The 26651-nt window shown below is 47.9% G+C and overlaps 1 protein-coding gene and 1 long non-coding RNA gene across 2 annotated transcripts in view; one reads left to right on the forward strand and one right to left on the reverse strand.

The window, feature by feature from the left end:
* LOC113976941 overlaps positions 1 to 8626 on the reverse strand; it is a 45659-nt gene extending 37033 nt beyond the window's left edge. The window contains exon 1 of the long non-coding RNA XR_003537223.1: positions 8522 to 8626. This is a non-coding gene — a long non-coding RNA (uncharacterized LOC113976941). The remainder of the gene's footprint in view (positions 1 to 8521) is intronic.
* On the forward strand, positions 6566 to 25697 carry LRRN1 (leucine rich repeat neuronal 1). The gene is made up of 2 exons (XM_027702608.1): positions 6566 to 6690; positions 21863 to 25697. Exon 2 carries the CDS (start codon positions 22082 to 22084, stop codon positions 24230 to 24232), a length of 2151 nt encoding a protein of 716 aa, XP_027558409.1. The 5' UTR covers positions 6566 to 6690; positions 21863 to 22081; the 3' UTR covers positions 24233 to 25697.
* The last annotated feature ends 954 nt before the right edge of the window (positions 25698 to 26651 follow it).

A 26651-nucleotide genomic window follows, 5' to 3' on the forward strand; every position in this document is an offset into this window, starting at 1 on the left:
AGGAAGAGCACAGGGACTGAGGGCACTGAGGGCACTGAGGGCACTGAGGGCACTGAGGGTCTACAACCACAACAGGTAGGGGAGGGAAATTCAAAGGCTGTGAACCCTCATTTACAGAGGAGGAGCAGATCAACAGCTCAGCCAAGGCCGTGCTTGTGTCTGTAACAGACCCAGGGACTGAACCGACACCCCCTGAACCACAACTGCAGAGAAAAACCCCAGAAAAACTCCTTGGACACCTCCCTGTGCTCAGCCTTGGCCCAGGTGCCCATCCCAGGAACACAGGACCCCAGACACTGCTTTGCCTGGCATAGGGGGCAGCCAGGTGTGACCCCAGGAGCTCCAGAACTGCCACCCATCCCTACACGCACGGGAGAAGCTTAAAATGAACATTATTTCCATTAAAAACAGAACTGTCACTGTACTGCTACAAAACAATGCTGCCCAGCCCCCAGCACGTGCACACGCAATATATTCATTAATATAGTGCAGAGTTCCCCGAATTCCCACTGTACCCATCGACCTTGAGCATGAGATTTTTGTTGTGGATCGTTGATCCCTGGAGAAAAATGGATTTCCAGCAGCCTCAGATCCTTCCCCACACGTGGGGAGGGTGAAGTGACCTCCTTTACCTGCTTTACCTTCACGCTGCTTTTCCCTGAACACAAACCTTTGACCTTCATGCTGCTCTTTCCTGGACACAAACCTTTGTCTCAGAGGTAGAATGAAAGCAATAAAGGATGGGTTTGGTGTGTTTGTTGTTTTTGCTAAACGTGCCACTATGCAGCAAACACACAGCCAAAATTTTAAATACATAAGTTTACATGCTGTGCAGTAATTTCATTTATTTCATACAGAATCAGGAAAAAAAAATCCTCAAACTGCAATCTTTGAGATGCTCCATTCTAATACACAGAATTATTGAGTAAAGAGATCTTAGTCTGAGCAAGGAACATCCCACTGGGGATTCCTCTCTAACAGAGCAGGTCTGTAGAGCTACAGATGTCAACTCAATTCCTCCTCAGGTCCAGGAGCTCTGAAGTTAATTTCACACCAAGAAGGTTTCAACAAGCAAGACACAGGAAAAAAACATAGCCTGAAAAAGAAATATTGAATTCTTTGACACGGCCAAAATATTCATGGTAGAGAAGTAAGGGGGAGGAAAGGGGGGGCAGGAGATGGTTTTTGAGCTGGACATGCTGAAAGCAGCAGCTGAATTAAGTGGAAAGGAATAACTCTGCCCAGAGAAGCTCCTTCACATCCTGCTCATTCCTTTGCAATAAGGAATTGCAAATTCAGCTCTTAAGACCCGAGTTAAGCCCAGCTCTCTGAGAGCTGCACACTCAGCCCTGTCTGTGCACAGCCTGTGCTGCAGGATGGTTGAGAACAGCAGGTTTTTGACTGGCTGGACCCAGGGAATCACTTCTTGTATCAGGAGGAGCAAGGGAACGTTTCCACGGCTGTTCATCCATTAGCACACGACAGGAATTGAGCGGACAGGAGCTTCATGCCCTGTGTGTTCTCAGTCCTACTCTTGGAGTAAATACAAAAGATGTGCTTGCAATGAAGCTCCTCAATTGTCTTTAAGGAGCTTTGGCTTTCTAAGAAGCTTTGGGGGGTTCCTTGCAAAGTGATGAAATGAGATTAGAGTCCCTCCTCATGAAACATTCACACGACAGATCAGCTGGGGAAAGAAACATCAACCAAAAGAAAAAGCTTCCCAATGAATAAAACATAAGAGAAGTGAGATGGAATAGCATGTGAAAGGAATGACCTGCTTTAAAAGCACTGCTGGGTGTCATCTTAGCTCCTTCTTGCAGAATTCCCCACACAAACCCATCCAGCTGTTCCCATCTGCCTCCCTACTGCCGCTGCCAGGAAGGGGAACCACGACAACCCTGCTGCTGGAGAGCTGCTTCACTTCTCCTGGAAAAACGTGTAACTCCAGGGAGTGATCCAGGCAGAAAGATCTTCCCAGGACCGAACTGGGTGTGCAGCATCCCCTGGTGCTGGTGCACTGCTGCTCCCACCCAGGTGCTCTCTGTGGGCCCAGCACATGTGATCATATCCCCACTCTGCACCTGCAATCACTCACCCCATTTGTGCATGCAATTATTATATCTGCATGCATAATTGGGAATGCATTATGCAAATCACCAGTTATTGAGGTAATTGGTCATTGGCTTACACAGTTACTGGTGGGTGATTTGCATGTGCTGTGCTGGTACCTTTCTGAATAAATCCAGCACACTCAGGCAATTCTGAAAATAAACGTCCACATCCAAACCCTGGGTGAAGAGAAAACCTTGCTGGGTTCAAAAAAATGTCACCCACACTAAGAAACCTGTAACAACACTCAAACTGTAATATCTCTTTCTCTGCTTAACCCACAAACAAGTCTTCAGCAAGAATACTTCTCCAAAAATTCCACCTGCCTGGTGTAAACTGTGCTCACAGACTTATTTCCATCTCCCATCCCTCAGGAGCTGCTGCTGTTGGGACACAGCAAGATTCTCACGTGCCCAGTAGCATCTCTTTTATTTTATTTTAATTTATTTGGTTTTATTTATATTTATTATGTTTTTAATTTTTTATATTTTTATTATTTTTTATTTAATTTAATTTTTTCTCTTTTATTTTTGTTATTTTTTTATTTTATGTCTTTTTTCTTTTTCTTTTTATTTTTGATGGCGCCCCTTCTACCTGTCAGTCCCACTTGCTCCCTCTTCCCAGTTGATATTTCAGTACAAAAAGGCACTTTAGGATGCCGTGGCACAGTTCAGGGGATGGATTATGCACACACTGGGACGTTAAGCAGCTTAATGGCAGGATGTCTGCTCAGAGAGAAAAGGCAGCGACGTGCGTGACAGGTCACCCAGAGCTCCATTGTTTTATTATTATCCAGCCTAAGTTGTTTGTACCCTTCCAAAGCTTTAGAGGCCTGGTCCCCAAAATGCCAGGCACTGTGAAGACACAAACCAGCAGACAGGTCTCTGTCCTGGAGCTGCAAACAGGTTTGGGGCAGGAAGAAGGAGGGGACACGGGGATGGAGTGGACCCAGCAAATGTCCCACTCTCTCCACAGCACTTTTAGGGATGAAGATGAACCAGGAAAGCAGCTGAATGCAAAGACAATGGAGGAATAAGGGGATGAAGTCAGAGGGTACAGAAGGAGAGAAGATGAAAACAAAGAGGCAATCAAAAAGGGCAACGTGCAGCCCAAATAGTCATAAATCTCATATTTTCCTGGGACCTTCTTTTTCATGACCCCTTGAGCAGGAGTGTTTGGGAGAGCACTTAGTTCTGACTGATACTGATGACAGGAAAATATTTTCGGAGACTGTACCTCGATCAGCTCGTGGGAGGTAACATGGAGAGGAAAATCCACTGCCTTTCTCCCTGAGTGCAAACCTTCCCCTTAGCCCAAGAGGTCCTGCAGCAGCTACTCCTGAGCTGTTGATACCTCACAGCCTGGGAGAGAAACAACTTCCACTGCTCTTTACTGCACAAAAATACTCATTTGCATCCTGTAGGAATGAAAGATTTTTTAATTTCCATCTCAACATTATTCTCATTCCCAGTGTTTCAATGTTATGAAAACTGCCTAGAAATGAAGACACCGGCTCAAGACTGTAAAATTTTAACACTCAGGTTTTAGGTCCATCAGATCTGTGCCTTGCAGGATTTTTCTCCAGCATTGGCAGGGGCTGCCCAGGGAGGTGGTGGAGTCCCCATCCCTGGAGGTGTTCAGGGAATGACTGGTTGTGGCACTCAGGGCTCTGCACCCAATGGCTCAGCAGGGACACCCCAAATCTCCTGTCCCACGAAGGAAGGTTTCCATTCTGTGGTCCTGAGGGGTTTGGAGAGCTCGGGGAGCTGCTCAGCAGCTTCCAACCATCCCTGATTGCTTTGGGGTTTGGAGGTGTGAGCTCTGCTTTGGAACCTTATTTGTGATCGTTTCACAAGCTCCTCATGGATCTTGGAAGGGGAGGGGCCTGTTGTGTGTGTAATTTAAAACAGGGAAAGCCTGGAGTGGAGACAGCACTGCTGCAATGACAGACAAGTGATCAGCTGCTTATGGAAAATAAAGACAGAGAACACTGTCCCCTGGGAAGCTCCAGACCCCCAGCTCTCCTCTGGGCTGCACAGACACAGGACGGACCCAGGAGCCTCCTGAGGAACCAGAGCAGCCTCACACCAACACCATCATTAGTGTGTGTGAGAAACAGGGCTCAGACAGTTCCCTCAAAGCCCAGAGCCCGTCAGGAGACAAGGAGGACACAGCTGTGGGGGCTGCAGGTCCTACTGCTCTCCCTGGGGTTAAAGGAATTGTGCAGAGAGCTGCAGGAGGATCCCATGGAACTGGAACCATGTGAAAGGATGGGTCTGCTCTGCTGAGAAAGTGAAAATAAATTCCCTGCCCTGAAACAAAGAACTGAAGCCATTCAAAACACTGGATTTTCCAAGATGCATCCTCTATTGAATTACTTCCACATCAGGAATAAGTGATAGAAGGGAAGGGAACATCCAGACGGATGAGAACGGGCCCTGTGGAAGGAAGAGCAGCTTTTTGGACATTGATGAGTTCCTTCTGAAAATTCAATTTCCTTATGTATGAAAAACTTCACTTTTACTGTTACTCAAATGACCTTTTGGGCTCCCAGAAAAAAATTCATTGCCTTGGGAGGAAATCTGAAGCATTAAGTGCAGACTGTATTTGCCACGTGTTTAACTTATTGTTAACTCATATTAAAAACTGTTTAACCAATCTTTAAAATCATTTCCTGGGAAGGTGCCACTCTGGGCCGTGCCTGGAGGAGGTGCTGAGCTCAGCCTGATGAGGAACCAGCACCTTTTCATCCAGGCTGTGCTCAGGTGATTGCAACACTTTGTGCAGGGCTGGAGGGTGAACGATATCCCCAACAATTACCTGTCAATAAAAGCACCAGTTCCTGTTGAGGAACACAGAATTCTCATTATCCTAATAGAGGGCATGAGGGATGAGGCAGCACAGCACCCTCCTGCCTCAGCTTTGACTTCTGTTGGTTAAGTGAGTAATAAAAAAAAGCAGGAAATAAAGGTTTTAAGGTATGAAGAAAAGCTGGTTTTTCTATCAGTGCCAAAACTTCAGCCAGAAATTCCTCATCTAACACAGACTAATTGTTCTTAAGGTCTGACCTGAGGCTCCAGCCAGAGCACCCAGGGAGCTGGGCCAGAGAAGTGGGTGAGGAGCGAGGTCAGGACAAGAAAAGGTGCAGAAATGTGCAAGTCAATAACTCTGAACTAAGGTAAATGAAAACAGAGTCAGCAAACCAGGAGGGAACATATCCAAGGGCTTACCCAGACAGCTCTAAATCCGTGAATTTCAGGCTCAAATGACTCCCACGGTTCACAGAATCACAGAGTTATGGAATATCCTGAGCTGGGAGAGACCCACAGGGATCATCAAAGTCCAACTCCTGACCTTGTCTAGGATACCCCAAATCCCACCCTGTCCTTGAGAGCGTTGTCCAAACCCTCCCTGAGCTCTGGCAGCCTTGGGGCTGTGCCCACTGCCCTGGGGAGCCTGGGCAGTGCCCAACCACCCTCTGGAGGAAGAACCTTTTCCTGAGATCCAACCTGACCCTGCCCTGGCACAACTCCAGGGCATTCCCTGGGTCCTGTCCCTGGTCACAGGGAGCAGAGCAGAGATTGGACCTGACCCTCCACTGCCCCTCAGGAGAAGCTGTGAGATCTCCCCTCAGTCTCCTCTTCTCCAGGCTGAAACCAGGTGGACGTTGTAGCCTATTTTTCTCCTGGCTAACTCATCAATCCCTCACTGAGCAGCCCTGGAGGACACACAAATGCAACCTCAGTTGTGGGGCACAGCGAGTTCCCATCTCCATGGCTTGAGGTTTTCCTCTCTACACATCACAGAAACCCCAATGTTGGAATCCTGGCAGGCCACAGCACTTTGTCACCACCCCTCTGTGTCACTTCTAATGAAGTCTGAAGAAATTTAGAAGCGGGGTCCAACGGGCAGGTGGAAAGATCCCTGGTGGGTCCACGCTCTGCCTCAGACACAGGTTAGGGTTTGTGACGGTGACATTGTCATGGTCAGGTCATCCCAAAAAAATCCACAGTGTGTCCGTGACACGGCATGTTCTGCAGGGCAGCACTGACACTGCCCAGGCGCTGGCAGGGGCTGTTCCCCTGAACCCAGTGATGGACAACTGGAGATTTGGGCACCCCAGGGGCTGTTCCCCTGAACCTGGTGAGGGACAATTGGAGATTTGGGCACCGCAGGATCACCCGCCGGTCCGAAGGAGGCGGGGCCATGCAAGTGGGCGTGGTCTTTGGGCGGGGCCATGCCGAGCCCCGCCCCTCGCAGCCGGTGGCGGCGCGGGGCGCAGCCAATGGGAGCGGGGCCTGTCACGTGACCCGCGGCGCCTTCCCAGGTGCGCGCGGCAGCGGCTCCAGAGCGGGCGGGACCGGGGACGGGAGAGCTCCGGCCGGGCGGGGCGGGGGACGGGGCGCGGGGACGGGAGCCGGCCGTCCGCCCACCCACACACCCGTCCATTCATCCATCCATCCATCCATCCACCCACCCACCCAGCCCGTCGCCCCTCTCCGCATCCCGGCGCGGCGGGAGCGCGGCGGCAGCGGCGGATGTACAGCCCCGGGGAAGCCCCGCGGGAGCGCCCGGCCGGCGGTGAGTGCGGAGCGGCTCGGGGCAGGGAGCGGGACCCCCGGGAGCTGCGCGGGTGCGGGCGCTCCGATGGGATGCGGGATGCGCCGTGGGATGCGGGGATGCGCGCTGGGATGCGGTGCGCTCCGCTGGGATGCGGGGATGCGCGCTGGGATGCGGGGATGTGCAGTGCACATCGCCCGGGGAGATCCCGCGGAGGGAGCAAAGTTTGCGGCGGCGGACGCGCCCCCCGGTGCCCCCCGGGGCTGCCGGGGGAGTCCCCGCGGGCTGCGGGGTTTCGGCCGCTCGGCACCGCGCCGGGACCGCCCCGGGGCTGCGGCCGCCCCGCACCGCCGGGGCTGCGGGGTTCGGCTGCAGCATCGCCCGCCTCCTCCCCGCGGGCGCTCCGCTGTCCCCCGGGCCGGTCTGGCGGCGGATCGCGGGGTTTGGGGGCGGATCGGTGCCCGGGTGCCGGCGGTGGGCGCGGGGCTGGCGGTGCGGCAGCGCTGCCCGCGTCCCTATTTGCATGCGAATGGGAGCGGATCCCGGCAGATGTCCTGCCTCATCCATTCACCCGCAGGAATGCGAGCAGACAAGGAGCCTTCAGTGTGACAATGGCCCTTCAGAAAGCGGCATAAAGGCGCAGTGTGAGCGCGGCCGCGGCTCCGCCGCCTCCTCCCGCGGCCGCGGCTCTGTGCGCGGGGCGCTGCGGGCGGAGCGGCCGCCCCGCACCTGGGGCTGCGGGACCGGGAGCGGAGAGCGCGGGGCACGGCAGAGATGCTCCAACGGGGCCCGGCCGCACCGCACCTGCGGGCTGGGGGGGATTTGGGGAGTCGGGTACCGGAGAGGTGCGGGGAGAAGCGCGGGGCAGCGGCGCGGCGGCGGAGGATCGTCACCCCTGCTCTGGTGGTCCCCTGCCCCCGGGTCTGGCTGTCCCTCTCCCGCCGAGTTTGGGGGTCTCTAGCTCGGGGTCTGGCGGTCCCCTCGGCCCCCGGGGTTGGGGGTCTCTCACCCCCGCTCCCTCCCCGCGCAGCCGCGGGCGGACAAAGGGACCGACCCCGCTGCCGCCCCTTTGTCGCCCCTGTCAAAGGGCCCTTTGAGCGCGGGGCCGGCCCCTCTCCCCTGCAGGAGGAGGGAGAGGACGAGGCGCTTTGTGCCGCGGGCTCAGCATCACCGGGGCCGCACAACAGATGTTGGCCTGCGATCTTAGCTCTCCCCCAAGTTACTCGGGGCGCCTTTCCCACCAGGCGATGAAAGGGAAAGTAACAGAATTAAACTCAAAGTAGACAATAATGTTGTCCAGAGGTGAGAGATCACGCACGGGGAGCTTCTATTTTTGTCCTGGAGCTGCGTGATAGCTCCCTGGTAATGAAGAGCATGATAGCCCTTCAATAAAAACTAATTTGTGAACCTTTAAGTCTTTTCCTTACGGGCTTAAAGGGTCGCTGTAAAAGGAACATGATCTTTCTACAGGAGATCATAAACCTTTTCTGGTGAACTGCTCAGAGGTACCCACGGGAGCTCCCAGAGGCTTCCAGTGACCCAAGTCACATAGGGCATCAGTCCCAATGTTGTCCAAAGGATCCTACCCAATTATGTCCCAAAATCTTGCAAGTTAGAATTTACAGTAATTTAAAAGACAGACGCAGGGAGACAAACCAATGCCCGGAGCTTCCCAGATGTGAGGAGTGAAGAGGTCAGGGCTGTTCTGTCCCTCAGCCCATGGCTCTCACCCCCTGGGCAGGGCACAGCTGGTGCCCCCGGTGCCCCCTGTCCCTCTACTCTGCAGCCACGTGTGTCACTGCCCCGTGACAAAAGCTCCACTTTAACTTCTGCCTCGACAGCTAAAAGTTACCTGCACGACATTTGATGTAGCCCCTGCAAAATGATCTCTCCCAGGAGGCATTTTGGACTTGAACGGACCAGTTACTGGATGACTGGAAAGTTGTTTCCATTCACCTGGAACAGACACAAATAACGGTGCTGGTTATTAAAGGAAGGAGGATTTTGCATCAAGTTGTACAGTTATAAAAGGATAACCAACTTTTACTGCCATAAATAATGCTGGGCATGTCCAAACTTGGGCTGCAGAAAGAAACTTCTTCTGAAGTTTCAGGGGTCTGAGCAGGGCTCAGACAACCTCAGAGGTGACAGAGCCCGGGTTTAAAACCAGTTGCCCAGAGCAGCTGTGGCTGCCCCATCCCTGGAAGTGTCCAAGGCCAGGTTGGACAAGGCTTGGAGCAACCTGGGCTAGTGGAAGGTGTCCCTGCCCATGGCAGGGGTGGCACTGGATGGGCTTTAAGGTCCCTTCCAACCCAAACCATTCTGTGATTCCATGGTTCTATCTGTGCATTTGGTTCCAGCTCGTGGAGCAAACGGGGGTCTTTTAAATAAGCCCCGTGTGAAGCTCTGCCATCATCCCATGGCTGCCCCTGTGCCCGGAGCTGTGCCTGGGGGTGCAGGAGGCACAGCCCACGCCCAGGGGATGCTGCAGCCCTTTGTTTCCCTGAGATACAGTGTCGGGGCACTGCAGAAGCCAGGGAAAACTTTTGCTGTGTTCCTGCTGGATTCCTGCTGCACCCGCCTGGCTGCTGCTGCCAAGGCGGGCGGCGAATTCCCTCTCCATGATTTCATTTGTAGGGACACTCAAAGCACCTTGGATGAATCATAACCCGGGTCAAGTGTTGCTGCTACTGCAGCTCCCACGGCTTGGTATTTGCTGGAAAGGGGATTTATTTGCATCACTGAGCCTGCAGGTTTCTTTCTGCTGTTGTCAGGGATGATATAAACTCCACAAGTTCATTTAAACAATATTTTAAGATTTTTTTTTTTTTAGCTTTGTGTAGGAATTATTTTGAAGCTTTTATTTCTGCTAATGATTTCAATGAGTGAAAATAGAGGTTTTGTTTGCAGAGCTCTGTGCCACGTTAGTTCTGCTTCTTCAGGAGCTGCTCCTTCCCCAGGCCTTGGAGCACATGCCTGGTCCCAGGCTGGGCTTTGTGTCAGGCTCAGGCACCAGAAAGAGACAAAACCAAAGGAAAAGAGTTAAGTGACATTTGTAAAAGAGTGCTGGTTGTTAACAGCATTTATTTGACTTTATTTTTTCAACCAGCAAAGTAGCAAGATGCTGAAAATATTTACGGAGGAGCCAAAGATTTCCAGAAATAAACCCCCCTCTCTCCCCGGGCACTTTGTCGCCTTGGAGGTGCCTGTTCTTTGAAGCCCTGATTAATATAGATGAGTTGTAATTTTGTGACCAAGCCATCCTAGTTCACATATATTATTCCATTGGCAGACATGTGGTCCCCACAGCTGTCCCCTCATTTGTGTATGAAATGGAAACACTGGTGGCATTTGTAGGTTACCATAGTTACACGAACAATACACGTGTGAGGCTTCATCCTGCCAAGCTCCAGATTTTTTTTCCTGGCAGACATTTTGTAGACAGGGAACTGAAGAAAATCTATGTATAAAGTTTTTGGAAGCGCAGAAAAATCCCTCCCTCCTCCTCTCTGCTGGCACAAGGCTGAGGGACAGGGAACCTGCCTTTCAGCCTCTCCACGCCTGGTTCCTGCATCTTCTCCCAGTTGGAATTGCCATCATGGAGATGCAGGATGCTCCCAGGAATTGTGAGAGCAGTTAAGTCATTAGCAGGGTCATGCCTTCAACACAGCTTTCTTAAAAATAAGCTGTGAGCTCTCCACAAAAGGGAACTTTGGAGCTGGGATAGTTTTCCTGTGTTACAGGGGTTGGCAGTGCCTGTGGGGCTCCTGGGGGAGCAGAGAGGTGGAGAGGAGAGGAGCCAGACCCCACATCTGCTCTACCAGGACAGAAATCCAAGCAAGGCCACTGCAAAAACACCCATGATCTGTTCTGTCTCTACAATAACATGTGCCCACCATGGGAAGAGAGATGGGCAAAAGTAAAGGGAATCATGGAGTTGGCTTAGGAATGGGTTTGTTGGAGGAACTAATGGTGCTTCCCTGAGGCTGGGAGGGTGTAAATTCTGCACAGAGACACCACGAGACAGCTTTGCTAAGAACCAGTCCCTGCAGATGTGCTGAGTTATTCCAAGACCTGCCCAGGCTCGCTCTTTTCCTGTAGCTGAGTAATTAAGTCCCTCACTAATGGGCTCCATAAGGTCAGAGTGGAACACTCCTCCATGCAGGGCTGAGAGGTCCCCATGTGAAAGTCCTGAACCCCATTCTCTTATTCTTTGCTGCTTCAAACCCTGCAACTTTATTCAAATTTGGTTTGGCCTTTTAGATGTCCTATTTCATATTTCTACATATGGCACCGAAGGAAAAGACTGGACTGGCCTATTTTGGTTTGGCCTAATTCTCCTCCTGAGGAAGGCAGGACGAGTCTGTGGCATCAGTGGGAACAAAATTAGTCTCTGCCCTTAAATTCTACTGCAAAATGTTTTTATAGCTTCACCCTCTATTCATAAGACCTTAATTTGGTGATCCAAGCCAGCGTTTTCTCCATGTTCCATCTGGCTGAATTATTAACAGAACAGGCCCTGGTTTCTACCTGGAGCACAGTTTCTAAAGATCAAGTATTTGCAGTGGAGTGATACCTTTTTCTTTCCTTTTTAACTAACAGAATAAGGCAAAGCAGTTGCAAGTAATGGGCTTGAAAAATTTAACAGGGTGCAGTACTGAGAATGCACACAAGTTATAAAAGTGCCAGGGAGAAACAGCTCTTTCCCTTATTTTATTGGGCACAACAGCCTTGCTCCATAATTCTCTGTCCCGAGGTGCTGCCCTTTGGTCCCCAGTGCTCACCCAGGGCAGTATTTTCCAGGCCACTCCTCAATCTGAAGTGGTTTAACACGGAGGCAAAGCTTACTTTGGGGTTTTAGTTGGAAATTTTAGAGCTTGTCAGTCAGCAACTCATTTCCAGGTATTTAATGTAACTAACTCTGGTGATTCCAGCAATTTATGCATCTGTCAGCTTTGATTAGAGCAGGAGAACCGAGTGCTTTTGGAAGCCAAGCCCCCTCCAGGTCCCTGGCAGGGTTTGCCTGGTGGTTAGTCCAGCATGAGCCAATGCTGGGGTGACTGTCCCCACCAGTGCCTGGGGAGCTTTGGAAGACAATATTTCTGGCCTGGAGAAGCCATGGGGCTGCTTGAGTCCATGGGAGATGCTCCCTGGGCTCCTCCTCCACGCTGGAGCCTCCAGGACACTCCTCAACGCCTGCTTTTATTTGATTTATACCTACTTTTGTACAGTCCCTGCAACTTAATTCATCCAGCAAAATGCCAGACTTGGATCTGTCTGTGCCACGATTGGATCCACGCAGCTGCATCCAGGACATGCCCTGTGATGCCAGCCCAGCTCCTGGGCTTTGGATGTCTGGGAGCAGCTCCAGCATTCCCACACATCCCAAAGACTTGGTGCACCTGGAGCAAGCCCAGCTTTTCTGGAGTTCTCAGGGGTTGGGCAGCAACACAGGGAAGAATCAGACTAAACAACATGTAAAAGTTGTTCAGAGAGAACTCCTGAGCTTCTCCAAAATTTGGAAGAATCACATTTTACATTTTTTTAAATAAAATATCAATCAAAGCTTGGATTGTCTTTTTTGTAATTTGAAAATGTTTATCATTGACATAATGGATCCTACATTTTCTCTTATTTCATGCATCACATCATTTATTTGATTAAGCAAGTCCAGGAGTACCAAGTAAATTCATACCTTGCTAATGTGCTGCATATAATTACTGGGATGCAGATGAGCCACTGATTGGCCTTGCTACATTTTTAAATTACAAATGATCCATCATTGTAACAGAAACAGAGTAAATATTGATAATTCCAGAGCTCCACCACTCTAATGGGCATTGCAGTGCCTTGTAAATGCATTGAAAAATAACTTATTTCACCCACAGAGGAACAACCAGTTGCAAAAAAGAAAAGTTTTTAAATTGCTGCTTAAAAATAAGTCTTTAAAATGGTTTCATCATGGTTTTTAAGCACTGAGTAAAACCAGGTCAGCAACCTGGGCTAGTGGAAGGTGTCCCTGCCAGGCAGGGGTGGAACTAGATGAGCTTTAAGGTCCCTTCCAACCCAAACCATCCTGGGATTCTTTGTAAGTTCATTGGCAAATAAGTTTTCCTTTCTCTTTCTGGCCCCTTTAAGTGCAGCAAGTCTGGTTTATACGAATTAAACATTACTGTGCCCAAAAGAATGGCTGTAATTAGGTAAAGATTTTATCTATAAAGCATCAATAACTTGAACTTTTAGGAGGCAAAACCTCTCCTGTGTTTCCTGCACCAGGCAGCAGTTTGGAGCACTGCTGGAATAACCCGTCCATGGCAATGAGGAGACTGAGGGCTAAAGCTGAAGGCACAGTTTATAGGGCTGTTCTTAAACATCCAGTACATTAAATATGAGGTATTTTCTCTCTTTCTTAATCTCATGAACTTCCTAAAGCAAGACTGACATCTGTTTTCTGCCTGAAACAGAGTTAGTATGGAAATTTTGGTGAGATAAAGAGAAATAACTAAATCAGGGCTGGGAACATTCCCACCATTCCAGCTGACTGAGCTCTCCTCTCCTGATGACATGGCAATGCTACTCGGATGATTTTGGAATGAAACAGTGATGGAAAACACATATTTCAGGTAGAAGCCTGTTCAAAAGTGCAGAAAGACTTGTGGGAAGGGGTCATGTGTTCATCTGTCTGAGTGGAGAGAAACAACTTTTTCCTTAGGCCAGAGTAAAGCCTCAGTTCAGAGAAGGTTCAGCCCCAAACCTGTGGCCTCCCAATGGAATTAATTCTCTCCCTTCTCTCCCTGGTTGAGTTCCAGATCTTTCTCTTGGTGCTGACAGCCTTTACATCAGATCTCAGCACCTCCCCTGCTAAATCCATTGACTTGGTTCACAGTCTTCCATATCAGATCTTTCAGCTCAATATATGGGTTTATTAACATTTATATGTAAATATAGCTCAAAAATAGAGAATTTGATTTTGTAAGCATAAAACCTCTTAGAAAAAAAAATCAATAAAAGTCTATTTTATTCTGAGGGCTGAAGTCTGTTTCTACACTACATGGAGAAACTATGTAGATATAGATCTGGGCTAATAGTAAAATACAGTTTAATACTTAATCACTAATAATTGAAAAGTTAACACAGCCACAGGAAACAGAATCATCAAAATAGAGTGTAACAAGGCCCAGAAAAAGAACTTTTTCTTGATTGAAGATAAGCAATTGAAGCTCTGTGCACATCTAATTTTTAATAACAGGCCTTCTGCATTCCCTACAGCCACCAGTATTAAGTTGATTTTATAAATACCCACTGAGCTCCTGACTCACTCTGGGTTTGATTTCTCAGCTCCCGTTTCTAGCAGAGGGTTTTTGGCATCCTTTGTGGTAGTAACAGCTCTGCACACACGGGGTCTTTCCCGACTGTGGGGGATCCTGAGTGACTCAGAAAACTGGAGTTTGATCTAGAACTGTGTGGGAAGCAAAATAATCACACGCTGCCAGAAGCCAGTCAGCAAAAAGGGAGGAAGAGGATTTTCTGTAACTTCGTGAAAATCCTGGGGAGTTCTGGCATCCCTCTTCCTCCTGCTTAAAAATATTCCTCGTGTGCTCCTTATTTCCTTATCATTAACACTTCCCTTCCACTGGCCAAGCTCCCTGGCTCTCAAAATCCAAAAAGGGAATTCTGCTCCAAAGTCCAACCCCAATCTCTTCGTGCCCTTGTTCCTCTTTCAGAGCTATTTCACCTTTTTTTTTTTTTTATTTTCTTTGAATGGTGCTGATTTTGATAGGTGTTAGGAAGCAGAGATTGAGCTGTTCTGTGTGGAATCCTCGGGAGGTTGGTGCCCTCAGGATGTTCAAGATCCTTCCATGTGGTTATGACATCTCAAGCATGCCAAGATTTCATTCCATTTCTTGACTATGTGATTATTATTTTAGAAATATATTGATTACATGATCAGAAGCTGAAGCAGTATTTCCTAGTCTTGGTCCTCTTTCATTCTTCAACCAGCAGATACTAAATGCAAAAAATAGTTGGAATAGGTCTTCCAAAACTAGTTATACTCTGTAAATTTTAGATACTGTCCAAGTTAAAACCCATTGGGTTTAAATTGTCCCTTGCATTTAAAATACAGAGAAGGCTGTGGATGGGTCAGGGCACAGACAGGTGGGAAGGAAGGGAAGTTCTCCATCCCCTGTGGGTCAGAGCAGAAGGGAAGAGCTGCTGGGAAGGTCTCAGGAAACTGGGTTTTAACCTGGCAGTGGAATTGGTTGACTCTCAGGAATGGTGCTCCAGTCAAACAATTTGACCTGGTAATTCCATGGAATGAGGACAATAATCACAGATTTGATTCTTCTCCATGAGTGAAATCAAAGCTTTGCTGCTGCCCTGATATTGAACAGGGCAGCCCCTCAGAGCAGGACGTGAAACAAGCCACGGGCAACAGAGCAGCCCAGATATTCCCCAAATTAAACTACTTTATGAGGATAAGCATAGTAAGGAAGTGGATAATGAGTTGTGTTCCTAATGTCAGAATATTCCTACTGTACAAATACTTCTCTCCTTTCAGGTTCTCAGGGCTTTGAAACGGCTTTAGGAGTTATTTTCTTTCCTAAAGCAAGACCAAGCAGCCTCTCTAATTTGACAGCCCCCAGGTTGGCAGGCACCTCTTATCCCTGAGGTTTCTGTGTGACTGGTTAATGGCAATCAGGCAGATTTTCAGGCAGAGGACAGAAGCTGGGTTGCAGTTCTGAGGGGGATCTGACGGGCCATCAATCCCCCTGCAGGGGATCCAGCCCCTCCTGCTCCACAGCAGTCTGTGAATGAAAACCTTTTTCTCCCTCTCCTGCAAATTTACTTCAGTATTTTAATGAAAAACATTGTATCAGATGCAAGTCTGAAGAATAAAGCCCAATAAATTACACATTTTCAGGATTTAATATGCTGTGTCTGCGGGGCAGGTGTTATGAATAGGATGCTCTTTGCAGTTCTTTGGGGGAGATAAGAGTAGTATTTTTCAAAAGAACACAGATAAAGCAGTCTAAGGTTGTCTTGGGATACAGCAAATCACCTTCTCACCAGAGCTTTCCCTAAAATTAAACACTGACTTTATTTTGATGGAATATGTGTACAGACAAGAAGAAAAAGGAGGCATTATTTGCAGGTAAAAAAACCCCAAACCTTAAATATTATAAATCCCCGAGGATGTGTTTTGAGGCTTTATACCATTATTACATGTCCTACAGGCCCTTGTTTTTGTATTTCCTTTTAATACCAAACTCCCACGTCCAGATTTTGGAAGCTCTTTCAACTGACATCATTTGCAGCTTGATTTGTCTGTATTTTACACAATTCAGACCTGGAAATTGCTTATTTCCTGATGACATCGGAGGCTTTAAAAACCTCAGTAGAAAAGGCTTCCTATCAAGCACAATTCCGCAATATCTGTCTAAATAGCCAGGATTGCACTTGGAAATGTAATCCCTGGGAAAGGAGCCCATTCCATAGGTTAGCTGTAAATATCCCAGGTTTTAAACTCCAAGTCCCCTTTCTCTAGCATGTCCAAGGTCACTGATGCTCTTGGAGTGAGGCTGATTTTAGAACACAGCACTTTACACCAGGTTTAGTGCTGTGCTCACCCCTGTGATTTGGTGGTGCCCTTGTTCCCGTGCCTCTCCCTCCTAAAGCCCTAGAGGTGATTTGCTCACCTGGAGCACGGCACCAATCCCTGTTTTCTCCACACAAAACGGGGGGATACGGAACTGCAAAGTCTCTCCTGAAGCTCAAAGCAAAGCAGGTCCTGTTTTACCACAACATACACAAAACATCCTGTCCTTGAGCTTGTCCAGCTGCCTTCCCCTGCCTGCAGTGATCCCAACTTCCCCTGCCTGCAGTGATCCCAACTTTCCCTGCCTGCAGTGATCCCAACTTTCCCTGCCTGCAGTGATCCCACCCTTCCCCTGCCTGCAGTGATCCCAGCTTTCCCTGCCTGCAGTGATCCCAACTTCCCCTGCCTGCAGTGATCACAACATTCCCCTGCCTGCAGTGATCCCAGCCTGGGCTCCTGATGGCCCAGTCCATCTCCAGAGTTGTTCCCAGTGTAGTCAGACCTTCAGCCCAGATCCTTCCCAGCCTCTCCCAGTGTCCCCTCTCTAACGGGCCCTTCCTTCCACAGAGCCACAGGATGGGTCGGGCTGGAAGGGATCCCAGTGTTCCACCTGCTCCCACCTCCCTGCTCCAGCAGGGCCATCCCAGAGCACACAGCTCCGGATTGTGTCCAGATGGTTCTGGAATATCCCCAGGGTGGAGACTCCACACACTCTGGCAACCTGTTCCTGCACAGCGAAGAAGTTCTTCCTCATGTTCAGGTGGAACTTCCTGGGCATCACTTTGTGCCTGTGGCCTCCTGTCCCATTGCTCAACCCCTCTGAGCAGAGCCTGGAACAGCACCTTGTGTTGATCCCAGTGAGAATTCGGTTTTCCTGGTTCTCCCTGAAGCTCCAGCAGTTCTCACCCCTGGCACAAGCCCTGGGTGCTGCTGGGCTGTCTAACCTGCATTTCCCCAAGGACCCACTTGGATCCAGGCTGCAGCAGCCTGGGACAGGTTTTCCCAAGCTGATGGATGGGGGGTTGGAATGGCAGCAGTTCCCAAAGGCTGGGGCTGGGAATGCACAGCCTGCACGAGTCATTAGCAGAACATTAGCACAGACAATTTTCCAACAGACCAGCTCCAAAGGAGGCTCAATCTGGGAAAACGTTTCTGTGGAGAGATGGGAGGAACTGGGATCAGTGTGTGCTCCTGGCTCACAGCAACTGCAGAATAAATTGCTTGTCTTAGCCCGAGGTAATTTTCTTTGTGGATCTGATCCCTCCAACTTTTCCCTCAGCACATCCAGTGCAGATGGCTCCCGACCAAAACCTGGGTGATGCTGCTGCAATAGAAATCTTGCAAGAATGAACCACTTCAGGGAGGAGAGGGAAGGTTTCTGTGGCAGCATCACTGTTCCAGAGCAGACACCCAGATATCCAAGTGCAAACAATGTTGTTTCTCTTTTCAGTGATGTTTAATAGTGACCATTAATATCCACTTGTTAGGGAAGTGACCACACTTTGTCTTCTTATTACCAAGCAAAAATGCTTCATGTCTGTTCTTTTTAGTTGGCAGGTTAACTCTGAACACTTCTAATGAACAGTTTATTTCATGCTTGTCCCTTCACATTCTCCTCTCACTGCTCTGGGGGCTTGGGAATGTACTTTTTCTTTGGATCACCCACCCAACCAGACAAATCCTTCCAGAGCCAGCAGCAAGGCTGTGGCTGGAGTACCCACCTCTTCCCAGCACACCCCTCTTCCCAAGGGAAGCTGCAATGAAGGACCTTCTCCTCCATCACCAGACACCCACCCTTGTAATCCTGGACCAAACAAATTCTCAACCAGTGTTCAGAACCTTGCTGGAGAGGGAATGCTTGGACAAACCTCCCCATGGCACTTCCAGGATGGGAGACAAGGATGGTGCTCATTTCTGTCCCCAAGGAACAGGAACAAGCCAATATCCCAGTCAGCTGCTCTGGGTTTGCTGGCGACAGAAATGTGGTTTCTGACTGCCCTGGGTCCTGGGAGGTGCCATGGAAAATGCATTTATTGAGCTCTGAGTAAAATAATTCCCTCTGTATCTCTCACATAAAATTAGCCATTATTTCTGCTGCTATCAAGTTACCAGCTGTTACAACTGCTGTTGTGGGCTGGAACACTAGAAAATAGGAATTTAACAAATGAGAGGGAAAGCAGAGAATGCTGAAACATTTCCTTCACACACTCAGTCTCTCCTGAAAGGAGCTCTTACACCCCCTTCCTGTTCAGGGGAAGTTTCCTCACCCACCATTTTTAAAAGACATCTTTAAGACAGAATTAAAAGAAGTGCCATCAGCCACGTGTTAATATTAAATACCATTTTCAGAAAAAAACCCAACCAAATGTGTGCTAGGACTGTGCTGAGGGAGGACATTTAGAGGACAGATATTTGCCTTTAATCCAAAAAGCCCAGAGCTGCTGCTCTGCCCCTTCTGGTGTTTCTTTAGGAAACATTCCCTGGCCTTCAACACTCCTGTTGTTCTCCATTCACTCTCACCAATTCCAGTGGGAGCCACCCCTGGTTTATCCAGATGGGCTGGTGATTATTCCCTGGTGCCTGTTTGGAACTGCTCACTGTCAGATGTTGTTTTCAAAGCCTGGTTGTCCTCCAGCTTATCCACACACACAAAAATATTCCTACAGATGTAACTTGTCTGGGTTTTATTTGAAAAGATGTGATTATCATGGAATCAGTAAGGTTGGAAAAGACCTCTCAGATCACCCAGTCCAACCATCAACCAGCACCACTAACCCATGTCCTCCAGTGCCACATCCCCACGTGTTTTGGTGACTCCACCACCTCCCTGGGCAGCTGTGCCAGGGCTGGACAACGTTTTCAGTGAAGAAATTTTCCTGATGTCCAATCTAACCCTCCCCTGGCACAACTTGAGGCTGTTTCCTGTCATCATTATAATTCCAGACAGGACTTCAGGACCTGAGAGGAGTCCAACATTCCAGCACCACAGTCTTCCCTGTGCTGTTTTATTCCCTCAGACATCAAACACGCAGAGGTGTCTGGGACCAGTTCTGCCAGCGCCGGCAAGACTGGAAAGCTGAGAATCCAGGGGCAGAGGGACAGCTTTTGGTGACCTCTCTGCTGCCTCTTTAGCTCTGATCAGAGCCAGGGGTGAGGTTTTACACATCAGAAGGAGCTCAAGCAAAGGTCCAGGGCTTGGGTTGTCCCTCCTGCTGTGGCCCCTGGGCTGCCCCTCACACCAGCACAGCACTGATGGAGCTGGTTGGAATTTACTCTGTGATTACCCTGGATTTTCATTTATAGGCTCATCCCAGCTGCCCTGGGCTGGGGGAGGCTGGAGACAGCAACGTGCAGGTCATTCCAAACAACATTTGCGGTTAAAGAAAATTAAATCCATTTGCAGGAGAAAATAGCTGGAGAAGAGAGAGAGTTGCTATAACTTGTAAAATCATATATTTGCAGTGGTCATAAACCCAGAGCTCTGTTCAGTAAACCCAGAAATGCCTTCTTACCAAGGATGAACAATAACTGCAACATGCAAGTAAGAGGATATAAATATTCAACAAAGAAAGGATCGAATTTGATTTTTTTTTGCACCATCTAGACATGCTCTGACATATTTTAAAAGAACCTTTGAAGTCTTTTTCAGGCAGTTTGATTTTTAGAGTATTGTATGATTCATATAGATACAGCAGGGCTAAATCAGTAGGAAAGCATCATTAGGGCCCTCAGCTGTGTAAGGCACAGACTTGCCTCTCTTCACCCACTGAGAAACCAGGAGAGACTCTGGGGGCACCTCCTGGACCTGCCCAAAATCCTCACGGGGTGAAAGCTCTGCATTATTAACTGGCAAATGCTGCCATTTGAAAAGTCTTGCAATTAAATCAATTAAACTCCAGATTTCATTAATTTTCCTAGAACTGCCTGGGTCGGGTCAGCTACAAATGTGTTGCTGTCGAGGGAAACATCCCTCAGAGTCAGCACAGCTCAGTTTATTCCAGGCTCCCCCACCCTGTGGTAACACATTCCCTACTATTGCCATCCCATTAGGATTTGATTTTTTAATGCAGTCAATGTCTCAGTCAATTCTTCCATCAGTTGGAAGTTACTAGAGAAGGAATGTTGGTTCTACAACTTGTTTTCTCCTCTCCACCAAAGCCCTCTCAGCTCTCATTCAAGTCTCAGAAAATCTGACTCCACAGGGTCAAATGCTTTCTGCCTCCCATTCCTCCCTCCCTTCCTCCAAAGCACAACCACAGAATAGCAGCACAAAAATAAATATGGAAATGCTGTTTGGTGTGTTCTACCTACAGCACTGTATCATAATCTGAAATAAAACACTCTCATTTCATTATTTAATATGCAGATCAGATGTGGAAGAGTGTAGTATAAATGGCATTCCTGTCACCTCTATCCAGATGACTATTTTAAACCTATTTTAAAAAGCTGTATTTAGTTTTATTATTTTTTATAGTACTGCTTTTTGTGGGCTGTGACTCAGTTGAGGCTTCACTGCATTTTAATTGACAAAAGATGCATTTTCCTGCTTTCTGCCATTACTGTTTCTCACTGTTGTGTTCTCTCAGGTATCCCAGAATCACAGAGTGCTTTGGGTTGGAAGGGACCTTCAGGATCATCTCTTGTTTCACCCCATGGGCAGGGACACCTTCCAGGAGATCAGGTTGCTCCGAGCCCTGTGCAGCCTGGCCTTGGACACTTCCAGGGATAGGGAATCCCTCTTTGTTTTATCTATATAAAAAGACAAAACTTTATTTTGAGAAGCCTCAATTGCAACCACCAGAGCAATTTCCCAGTAAAGTGAGATTGAGGAAGATTTTACTGAGAGATTTTCCTGGAATATGTGTTTAAAGCCCCTCGACAGCCCAGATGTTCTGAGGTACCTGGACAGTGGGGGGTTAATTTAAATGGACTCTTGCATGAAGAACTTCAGGCTAAGCAGATATTAAAGTGTGGTTTACACAGCAATCAGGAATTGTGGTGAACAGTCCATATGATCCCAATGCAGTACAAACAGCTCAAATAAGGGCACTACATTCATTTAATCAAATTTACTGTTATTGTTTGGTGCTGAGCTGGATTAAATCTAAGCTGTTATCTGGAACTGATTTGATTAACTGGGATGAATTTTGGCAAAGTTCATATGCATTTAGCTTCAAACTTATAAACCAACAGCTTCTTGAGCCTTAATTCCTGAAATCCGAGCTCGGGTCCGGCCCTGGCACTGACTCCCATGGGATTGTGCTCCAGCTCCTTCAGCCCTCACTGTGCTCCCCAGCACATCCTCCTCCCTCAGCACTTCCCAAGCCACTCAAACAACTGGTGCAGAGTAAAACAGGAAGGTATCCCAGAGTTTTAGGTTTAGGTAATTCACTGAGATATTTCTCATGCAACACCAAGTAGGAGGGAGTTCCAAACCCTGCATAACTTACAGATACCAGACTGGGATTTGTGTAAGAGATTAGTGTTAAAATAATGATTGTTTTCAGGTTTTTTTTTCTTCAAAGCTCGAAGAAACTAAATAATAGATGAACTGTGTGTGAGTTGAGCATAACATATACCCTAATCTGTTTTCAGGAACATCTTCAGACACTGATTTGCAGAAGATTCTGGAGCACAGAGGAGCAGCTGAGGGTCTTCAGAGTGTTTTTTCTCTAAACTCAGCAAGTCATCTTTAACTTTCTGGATGTCCAAGCCTTTCACCTTAAACTTCAAGCTTTACATTTTCTGCCTGATAAGGGATCAGCCTCTCCCCGTGTTGGGATTTTAGGGAGCTGAACTCCCTCTCTGGCCAGCATGGCAAAGGTTAGAGCCCTTTTAACTGTGTGCCACTTGGTGCTAGAATTGTTACTGAATTCATTGACTGAGTCTTCCATGCAGAGCAGTGAATGTCCCCAGCTCTGTGTCTGTGAAATCAGGCCCTGGTTCACACCACAGTCCACGTACAGGGAAGCCACAACAGTCGACTGCAACGACCTTCGACTAACAAAGATCCCCAGCAACCTCTCCAGCGACACCCAAGTCCTGCTGCTACAGAGCAACAACATTGCAAAGACCACAGACGAGCTCCAGCAGCTCTTTAATTTAACAGAGCTGGATTTTTCACAAAATAACTTCACAAGCATCAAAGATGTGGGACTCTCAAACCTCACCCAGCTCACCACTTTGCACCTGGAGGAGAACCAGATCACGGAGATGACAGACTACTGCCTGCAGGACCTCTGCAACCTCCAGGAGCTCTACATAAATCACAACCAGATCAGCAGCATCTCTGCAAATGCATTCTCTGGCCTGAAGAATCTGCTGAGATTACACCTCAACTCCAACAAATTAAAGGTCATTGACAGCCGTTGGTTTGATTCTACTCCCAACTTAGAGATTCTCATGATTGGAGAAAACCCAGTGATTGGAATTCTGGATATGAATTTCAAGCCACTCTCAAATTTAAGGAGTCTGGTTCTGGCAGGGATGTACCTCACAGACATTCCTGGCAATGCCCTGGTAGGTTTGGATAGTCTTGAAAGTCTTTCCTTCTATGACAACAAACTGGTAAAAGTTCCTCAGCTTGCACTTGAGAAAGTTCCGAACTTAAAATTCCTGGATCTCAACAAAAACCCGATCCACAAAATTCAAGAAGGGGATTTTAAAAACATGCTCAGATTGAAAGAGCTTGGGATCAACAACATGGGAGAGCTGGTTTCCGTCGACAGGTACGCGCTGGACAACCTGCCCGAGCTCACAAAGCTGGAGGCCACCAACAACCCCAAGCTGTCCTACATCCACCGCTCGGCATTCCGCAACGTGCCCGCCCTGGAGAGCCTGATGCTCAACAACAACGCCTTGAACGCAGTCTACCAAAAGACCGTGGAGTCCCTCCCAAACCTGCGCGAGATCAGCATCCACAGCAACCCCCTGCGGTGCGACTGCGTCATCCACTGGATCAACTCCAACAAAACCAACATCCGCTTCATGGAGCCCCTCTCCATGTTCTGTGCCATGCCCCCGGAATACCGGGGCCAGCAGGTGAAGGAAGTGCTAATACAGGATTCAAACGAACAGTGTCTTCCAATGATCTCCCACGAGACCTTCCCCAATCACCTCAACCTGGACATCGGCATGACGGTGTTCTTGGATTGTCGGGCCATGGCAGAACCGGAGCCAGAAATTTACTGGGTCACTCCTCTGGGCAATAAAGTCACCGTGGAAAGCCTCTCTGACAAATACAAGCTGAGCAGCGAGGGCACCTTGGAAATCTCCAACATCCAGGTGGAAGACTCCGGGCGATACACCTGCGTTGCTCAGAACATAGAAGGGGCTGACACGAAGGTCGCCACCATCCGCGTGAACGGGACGCTCCTGGATGGGACCCAGGTCCTGAAAATCTACGTCAAACAGGCCGAGTCACATTCCATCCTGGTCTCCTGGAAGGTCAATTCCAACGTCATGACTTCCAATTTGAAATGGTCGTCGGCCACGATGAAGATCGACAACCCCCACATCACGTACACCGCCAGGGTGCCGGTGGACGTCCACGAGTACAACCTCACGCATCTGCAGCCCTCCACGGACTACGAGGTGTGTCTGACCGTGTCCAACATCCACCAGCAGACACAGAGATCCTGCGTCAACGTCACGACAAAGAACGCGGCCTTCGCGCTGGACATCTCCGACCAGGAGACCAGCACGGCCCTGGCGGCCGTCATGGGCTCCATGTTCGCTGTCATCAGCCTCGCCTCCATCTCCGTTTATGTGGCAAAAAGGTTCAAGAGAAAAAACTACCACCACTCATTGAAAAAATATATGCAAAAGACCTCCTCCATCCCCCTGAACGAGCTCTACCCTCCCCTTATTAACCTCTGGGAAGGGGACAGCGAAAAGGACAAGGACGGCTCCACGGAGACCAAGCCGACCCAAGTGGACACATCCAGAAGCTATTACATGTGGTAACTCAGAGGATATTTTGCTTCTGGTAGTAAGGAGCACAAAGACTTTTTTGCTTTATTCTGCAAAAACGACGAGTTGAAGACTTTTGTATTTTTGCCTTTGCTGGCGTGTGGCAGAGCGGAGGGACAGGTGGATATTTCAGGAGTTTTTTGTACAGCGTATCGCAGCGGTCTGACCCAAATGGCAGCTTCACCCGCCTTCCAATTCTCCGGTATTTTATATTATTTTCCCTTTTTTTTTTTTTTTTTTTTTTTAGTTCTTGTGCTCAACTTACTGCTGTTCTAACTCCAGTGCTGACAGAGGATGAGAGGCTGTCCCGAAGCCATCCCGAGGTGCAGGAGCTCCCGAGCCAACCCCAGTTTGGGACCTGCGGTGAACTGGGATTGTGAGTCCGGTCTGAGGACTCGGACCCTGAGAGAAGGAGACCCTGAAGGATGTTAGTTGACTGTACTGTAATGTTGTATCAACTGATTTGAATGTTTTTGACTTTGAACAATGAGTTCCCTTTTTTATCATTATTATTATTATTATTATTTTTGTAGTAGTTGAAGGCTTAGGCAAAGCTAACAGGCAATAGGAATATGTACATCCGATTTTCTAATGTAACAGACTAAATGGTATTTGTTCTCTTCTTTTTATTCTATTTAGTAGACACTTTTGAAGAATTACTAGAGTTTTGTTGTGTTTAAATCACCAACACATGGTGTTTAATGAAGGCAGAGCTATAATAAATTTAGTTTGGTTCTGATTTTTTTTATTTTAGAAGTCACAATAATGTATTGGGTTTAGCTGTCACTAGTTTGACTGGTGATCATGTTTTGACATAAAATATATCCAAAATGTTATATAAAAATATTGTGGGGGTTTTTCTTGATGGAATTACATTTCAACAAAGTTCCAGGTTTTGGGGTTTTTATGCATTTATGTTATAGCAGTGTTTTCTCTGCATTAGATGGAAAATACTGAAAGTAATTTAATGAGAGCAATATCTCGGTGTGGCTTTTGGACTGGGAGTCACATGCAGAATCCAAACTGTTTGGCATCAGGAACACAGCAAAACTAATTGAGAAGAGTGTGTAACAGGCCCTTTTCCTTTTTTTCTACTTTTCTGTTTATATTCTGAGCTAAGATCAAAATGAAGCTGACATTTAGCTGTCATTACCATCAGTTAGGACAAAAAAACAACTCAGTGCTACCAAACAGAAATAAACCAGTTAAATCTTGGCATATAGTTAAAAAAAAAAAAAAAGGTGAATTGGATTCATGTTCCTTTAAAAGCAGAAATTAAGATTAAAACTAATGAGAAAGTTATGTTTGGGTCCAGCACTGATCTGTATTTTTTACAGGCTTAAAATTAACCAGTATTCTGAGTACTTGACTGAATTCCTGTGGTAAAAGTGCAAACCTCAGAGAGCAGGGGTGTGATGTGTGCACTGGGTACAACATAAAGGCATCATTTACAGCTGAACCCACGGAATTGTTGTCCGTTGTCTTTTCTGAATCCAGGGAAGTTCTGCACAGGGAGCTGGTGAACACATGGTTACACTCACACCAGGCCCCTGAGCCACAAGCACAGCATTTTCTACACTTTATGACCACTGTCGGTGTGCAGTTTTTACATGTTTTACAGACCAAATACATTCCTGGTAAGTCAAAGTTAATTGTTAAAATCATGGATGTGCCTGGGGTTTGGGGCTCTTTGACCTTTTTAACTCACTGGCTTCTCAGATATATCCAAGACCCCCCCCAAAAAATTTACAGAAAAGTTCAAACTTCTTCTCCCTTGTCTAAAAGTGAAGAATTATCAGCAGAGTTTCACTAATAAGTTGCTTTGGTGCAAAAACTCAAATCCATCCCTTGGCCCCCTGCCTTGCTGATCTTGTGTTTCAACGTGAAGCTGCTAATCCTGCATTTAAATCAAGTCCTTGTGCTGCTCTACACAGTCCTTTCTATGTTCATGAGATCTCATACATTTTTAATCATGTGACAATTAGATGTTGGGATCAGACAAGTGTCTTTTGATCATGGAGAAGTCACAGGGTGGAAGGATTTATTCATCACCTCCTCCTGTATTTGTTTGTAATGTTAATGGGAAATTTCCTCCTGGCGTTTTCTCCAGCAGAGCTGCAGAGCAATAATTACCATCTTATCTGTGTGCTGTCCTAACCTTAAAACTGCAGGCAGGGGGAATTCATCTCTGTTGCAGTAAAGATTCACTCGACTTTTGCCAGAGAAAAGGACACTGAGGGCAAGGTTGGCCACAAAATGTTGGCTTCCAGCTTGCCTGACACCGTGACATTGTCTTTGTTAAACAACCACTGAACAGGTGTCAGAAGGTGCAGAGCAAGGCCCCCTTCCATCCTCTCCTCAGCTTCCTGCAGGACTTGCACAGGATCACACAGAGGCTCTGCCTGGACTCCTG

This window comes from Neopelma chrysocephalum, unplaced genomic scaffold (assembly GCF_003984885.1).
Source record: "Neopelma chrysocephalum unplaced genomic scaffold, ASM398488v2 Primary Assembly neopelma1_189, whole genome shotgun sequence".
NCBI classification, from domain to species: domain Eukaryota; kingdom Metazoa; phylum Chordata; class Aves; order Passeriformes; family Pipridae; genus Neopelma; species Neopelma chrysocephalum.

Bases quoted from the DNA above. Each gene is read 5' to 3' on its own strand.
- LRRN1 (XM_027702608.1), top strand. From the start codon at position 22,082: ATGGCAAAGGTTAGAGCCCTTTTAACTGTGTGCCACTTGGTGCTAGAA.